Raw genomic sequence first — 6,000 nt, forward strand, 5'->3', positions numbered from 1 at the left:
GCAATCGTCCAGAATAAACGACAAAAAAATTGAGATTTTTGGGCCGTATCTCCGGCCCTAAATTAGGAAAACCTCATTTTTGACGTCTTTTGTCGTCAATGGCAGTGAATGAGTTCATATCAAACCTTGGAGCTCGCGTGCGTGAACATAAAACAGCTTCTCCAAATATGTCGTACATGAGAATGGTGAGTGAAAGCACGCCGCCTCCAATTTACCCATAGGGCAGTGCAAACGGGTGGGGGGGGGGGGGGGGGGGGGGGGGGCACCCAGTGGATTTGCTCAACAGGGGCTGCCCATTGTTGGTGCAGAATGATTAAATACATACACAGAGGACACAAATGTAATTCCATTTAGAATCTCAAGGATTCTCGCCGCGTAGCGAGGTTGGAGCGGGAAAGACAACAATCCCGTCTGCCAACAATCTGCTCCGTCACAAACCGCTCCAAAAAAAACAAGTTCTTGGGGGCTATTTTGGACCGGGAGAGGATTTCCGAGGAGATTCTGGAGATTTCAATTTCTGTTTGTATGTGTGTTCAGGTGGTGGTCCCCATAAGGCTCATTCGGGAAGTTTTCCATGTTTAATGGGGGACTAGCTAAGTGTGTTAACGCACATGGGACGATTGCTAATAGGCAGCTGGCTGCATTCAAGTGGGAGGAGCCTATGGCAAGACAACAGAAAAGACAGCTTTGTGTGTTAAAAAGTTGGGGGGGGTGAACCCTCAAGTAAGGCTCATGTAGACCCATGAGGTTTCAAATATAGCCCATGTCGGGCTCATTTACTGCCATTCAAAATTGGTCATTTGTCCATTTTTGGACATATTAGAAACCCGATGTTTTATCATGCATTTCGCCCGATTTTTGCATTCATCCTTTAAACGGCACCCCGCGAACAGGACGCAATAGAAATGACACCCCAAAACCACCGGGCAGCCAATGTATGACATTTGCAACCCTTTTAATGATTGGCTTAGTCTCCAAAATTCATAATACTCTAATTATGATATTTCAATTTCATAAAAAAATATAAAGCTACAGAATAGCTGTTTTTGCATTTACAATTTTTGCACATAAAGGGGGTGTGATGAACTGTGATGAACTTTGACATGTCACCATCTGGGTGAAATTTCAGCTCCCTGATGTCATTTTTAAATGCTTTCCCTTTGATGTAAATATCAAGGGACTGGGCAAAATATCACATATAGGTTGGCATATGGGCAGTCGTGCCATTTTGAACTTTGACGTTGCCATCATCTGGGTGAAATTTCAGCTCCCTAGTGTCCTCTTTCAATGCTTTTCCCTTTGATGTGCATTTTTTTAGACATGGGGCGGCACACCCCTAGTAGTGTGATAACTAAGCGGTCATGCCATGTTGAACTTTGACCATCTGAGTGAAATTTCAGCTCCCTAGTGACTTCTTTCTATACTTTCCCTTTGTTGTGAACATCAAATATCACATAAAGATGACTGAGAATGCTATGCTCAGAAAATTTCAGCCTTGAGTGTTTGTTTGCTTTGGAATTTGTACGTAAGCACTGGACATATTTTTCTGTCAATTTGACATCTCAGCGTGGAGCAAAAAAAAAAAAAAATGCACTCTGAGGAGAAAAAAAATAAAAAGCCTCGTTGTGTCAGGCCAACGTGCAGACATGATGTGCTACACTTTGCCACCCCGGAAGAAAAAAAAAAAAAAAAAAGTGTAAAAAAGGCTGATGCATAGAGAAAGTGAGTGACGGTTGTTTCTTTTGCCCTGTGGCTGCACGCCAGAATCCCGCAGAGCTCAAAGTCCTCCTTGAAGCTGGAAGAAGCTCTCAGCTGTCCTGGTATCTCATACCCCCCCCCACCCCCACCCCCTCCCCCCTCCAAGTGACCTCACCGCCATGTTAGGATGACTGTTATTGAAATCAGATATGACTTTTTTTTTTCTTTTTTTTTGGCTCAATGCAGTGCTTCTTCATTTTATTTCGCAAAGCCCCCCCCAGGAAAGAAAAAACCTTTCCCGCCCCCTCACTCATTGGGCTGACTATAAATACAATTATTATCTATGAAAAAGGCATAACCATACTGTATTTTCTTTTTCAAAATAAATCAACTTTCAACAATTGTTAACTAATGTATTTTTTACAGCGTTTATATAGGTTACGAGTTAGTCTAAAACTGAAAAAAAAATGACAAAGCGCAGCACCAAAGTGCCTGAAATGAAAATGATGCCGATCCTAATTTTCCCACTCAATGGGCTGACTATAAATAAAATTATTATCTATGAAAAAGGCATAACTATACTGTATTTTCTTTTTCAAAACAAATCAACTTTCAACAATTAACATGTATTTTTTACTGCGTTTATATAGGTGACAGGTTAGTCTAAAACTGAAAAAAATGACCATTGTCTTGAAGTGTTATTGCAATAAAATTAGGATTGGCATCATTTTCATTTCAGGCACTTTGGTGGTGCACTTGGTCATTTTTTTCAGGTTTAGACTAACCTGTAACCTGTATAAACGCTGTAAAAAATACAGTCGTTAATTGTTGAAAGTCGATTTGTTTTGAAAAAGATTAGTTTTTAGTATAGTTATGCCTTTTTTATAGATAATTTTATTCATAGTCAGTATTTTAAACCCCCCCCCCCCCCCCAATTTGATTCTGACGATAGGGATATTCATTCATTGAACTACAATTGTAGTTCCAAATTCGATTTCATCAGACATGGATCCCACATCACTGTTTCAAGTCTTTCCATTCCAAAATTGCTTTGCGCCGAGTTAGGGGGAGCTTCATATATTGTACATCAGCGGAAAAAAAAAAAAAGGTTTGGAAGCACAGGTATACGGCCTTTGGAGTGACTCCTATACATAAATTGGGTGTGTAGAGCAGCGCACGGCACAAACACATAAATATCGACGGGCGACAGGAAGCAGGCGCCGCGCGACTCGGCGGCGTCAATCTCCGGGCAGCTCGACTCTTGCGGCCGTTCGCTCGGAGAGGAAACTCAACCGGCAAAACTTTGCGGGGACAGCTTGAAGGAATAATAAGAATACAGTAAATAATAATAAAAAAAAAAAAATGTTTGTGCCGGAGGGCCTTGGGAATTCATTGCAAAGTGAAGGTATTAAACATGAATGCAAAGGGGCCTCCGGGGTCGCCCGTTAAGTTCCGGAAGAGTATTTCCCGACTTTTATTCGGCCGAGAAACTTTTAACCACACAGCGCCGAAACGAAAATGTCCAAGGAGTAGTTCACAATGACTTCCTCGCAAAAGTCACACTTGTGAAATCCGGGCCAGTTTACCGTATTTTCCGCACCGGATTATAAGGCGCATAGAATAGAAGCTACAGTAGTGGCTGAGGTTGCGTTATGCAGCCACTAGATGGGGATGTCAACAAAACAATCAGACAAGCCAGTCAAAAGTCAGAATGGGAAAAATACCACCTGATAACGTTAAAAACTTTTTATGCGTAAGTACACACACTTAAATGTATTCACAAAACGTAGTTGCATGTACTGTACATTCAAACGTGCTTGCAAATAAGTTCGAATACACGTTAGAATGTACTTGCGAATACGTACGGATGTGAATGGAATTGCAGTCAAATATACCTGCGAATATGTACCAACGTAGACGTAAATACTAAATAGCGTCACGTACTTACAAATGTGCTCGCAAATAGCTGTAGGCTAAATGCTAATGATAGCATTTTTTCCCATGATGCCATGGGGTATTGCACAAAAAAAAGCAAACTTTTGTAGCATCTTGCCATTTAAACAAAACGTTTGAAAATTGAGTACACATTGTTTACTATTTTCAATATTTAATGCCGCTGACTTTTTTTTCCATAATGCCACCATATTGGCTAACGCTCTTATTTTCTTATTAGTCATTTTTGTTTTATGTTCATTTCGCAGTTTCTAGATTTTACATTTGAAAGTAAACATTTTTTAGTCATTTTCATGATTTTACAATGTCCATATTATGCATTTTTTGTTCTCATAATGCCATGAGGTATTATTGACTTTTTTTTTTTTTAATTTTCCCTACGGTATAAGTTTAAAATTAGGTAAAAAATACTTATTAGTGGTATGGTGTTGACATTTCTGATCTGTATTTTTCTCTGATATCACATTATGTGTATTTTTAAGTCAATTCCCCGTGGCGTTATGAAAAGAAAAAATTTGCCCCCAAGTACATTTAAACGCATTTACAAGTACGTTTGAACGACTTTGCATTCACAAACATTTACCCCGTACCGTCAACTCCACTTTTGTGTAAATATTTGACCGTTCCGCTTGCGAAACGAACGAAAAGCAAAATCGTTTTCCGGATCGATCGGCCGATTTCCGAAGCGCGTTCGGCGTCACTTTTCCAAAAATCGTTATTGACGCTTATTCGCGCTACGACCACCTTGATTTCACCGGCATTTACTTTCAGACGGCCGAACCGGCAACAGTAGCGTGCAAATGAAAGGTTCGGGGTAGGAAAGAGGACGCACCTTGGTGACGAGCGGCTCGGTGTCCTCCAGGATGGAGACGAAGGGGGTCTCCAGGAAGGAGGAGAGGAACTCCACCTGGACCAGCTCCTCGCCGGAGCGCGGGAAGGCCAGCACGGCGCTCACCCCGCGCGCCGCCAGCTCCTGGCAGGCGCAGCGGGACAGCGACGCCGGGTCCCATCCCGACGGGGAGCGGGCCACGACCTCCAGGCTCAAGTTGTAGGGCAGCAGCGGGGGGGCGCGAGCCGGGTCGGCGGAGGACGGGTCCGAGGCGCCGCTCTGGTGGCGGAGGCTAGCTAGGGCGCGGTTGAGCGCGTTCTGTATCCGGGCCGGCTGGCGGGCGGGCAGCAGCGCGCCCAGGCGCACGCCGCGTCCCGTCCGGGCCAGGACGCGGCAAGTCGGCGGGGGCAGCGGGCAGGGCTCCGGCGACGACGGGGCGCCGAGGAGCGGGACGGGGACGAGGAGGAGGAGGAGGAGGAGGAGGCGCGGGGGTCTCCCGGGGCGCGGGGGTCCGGCGAGTGGCAGCATGCTGCGGATCCGACGCGCGACGCGGGAGGACTGGGCTCCGCTCCGCGGGGGATGGCATAGCTCCCCCTCGGATCCCGGCTCCACCGCGACTTGGTGCCGATGCCGCCGCCGCCGATTCTTCCGCCCGTTTCCGGCGATCGACTTCCCCTCCCTCCCTCCGTCCGTCCGTCCGTCCTCCCTCGTAAACTTCTTTCGATGGAGGGGGAAAAAGAAAAAAAAAAAGAAAAAAAAGAAGACGCGCGGACCTCGGAGCAGCCCGCCTCTTTTTTTCCCGTGCTCTGCGCGAGTCAGGCACCGGCTGCGTGCGTCCGTCGGTGCGCGCGCGTGTGTGCGCGCGCTCGTGCCAGAGTGTGAGCGTGTATGTGTGTGTGTGTCCTCCCGCCCGCCAATAATGTAACCTCTCACGGAGACTGCCTCTTGTTGAATTTTAATGGCAAATTCGGCGGGGAACGGGAAGCTTTTGTTCATTCACAAACGCGCGCGGAAGCTTCCTGCATGTACGCAAAATGAAACACGCTCGTGCGGTTCCTCTTGTACCTTTTGACAATATTTTTCGCGCGTACAAAAAAAAAGCAATTAAGCGGAAGAGGAAGCCTCGTCAAGTGTCACGTGGTAAAGTGGAGCAAAAGTCGATTATACGATGTCACTGAGCGACGGGGATAAAAAAAAACAAACAAAACAAAAAAATAATAATAATAATAATAATCGAAAAAAAAATCGAAAAAAAATCGGAAAAAAAAATCGAAAAAATTTGTTTTTTTTCGTCCCCCCCCCTAAAAAAAAGACGTTTTTTTTATCCCAACCCCCCCCCAAAAAAAAAAAACGTTTTTTTTGTACCCCCCTCAAAAAAACGTTTTGGGGATAAAACGTTTCTCGATGGCAAACTTCAACATTCTTCCGAATATGTTCAAATGCAATTGAAAAGTACTTCAAAGGTGTCTGCAAAAACGCTCGAGCGTACCCGCAAAAACGCTCGAGCGTACCCGCAAATG

The 6,000-nt window shown here is 45.0% G+C and overlaps 1 protein-coding gene across 1 annotated transcript in view; it reads right to left on the minus strand.

The window, feature by feature from the left end:
* Nucleotides 1–5,137, minus strand: part of grin3ba (glutamate receptor, ionotropic, N-methyl-D-aspartate 3Ba) — a 103,231-nt gene extending 98,094 nt beyond the window's left edge. The window contains exon 1 of the mRNA XM_088434078.1: nt 4,484–5,137. Coding sequence (XP_088290204.1) covers nt 4,484–5,008 — 525 coding nt within the window. The 5' untranslated portion in view covers nt 5,009–5,137. The remainder of the gene's footprint in view (nt 1–4,483) is intronic.
* Nucleotides 5,138–6,000: the final 863 nt, after the last annotated feature.

This window comes from Hippichthys cyanospilos, chromosome 14 (genome assembly GCF_059441005.1).
Source record: "Hippichthys cyanospilos isolate Australia breed blue-spotted pipefish chromosome 14, RoL_Hcya_1.0, whole genome shotgun sequence".
Classification (NCBI taxonomy): Eukaryota; Metazoa; Chordata; class Actinopteri; order Syngnathiformes; family Syngnathidae; genus Hippichthys; species Hippichthys cyanospilos.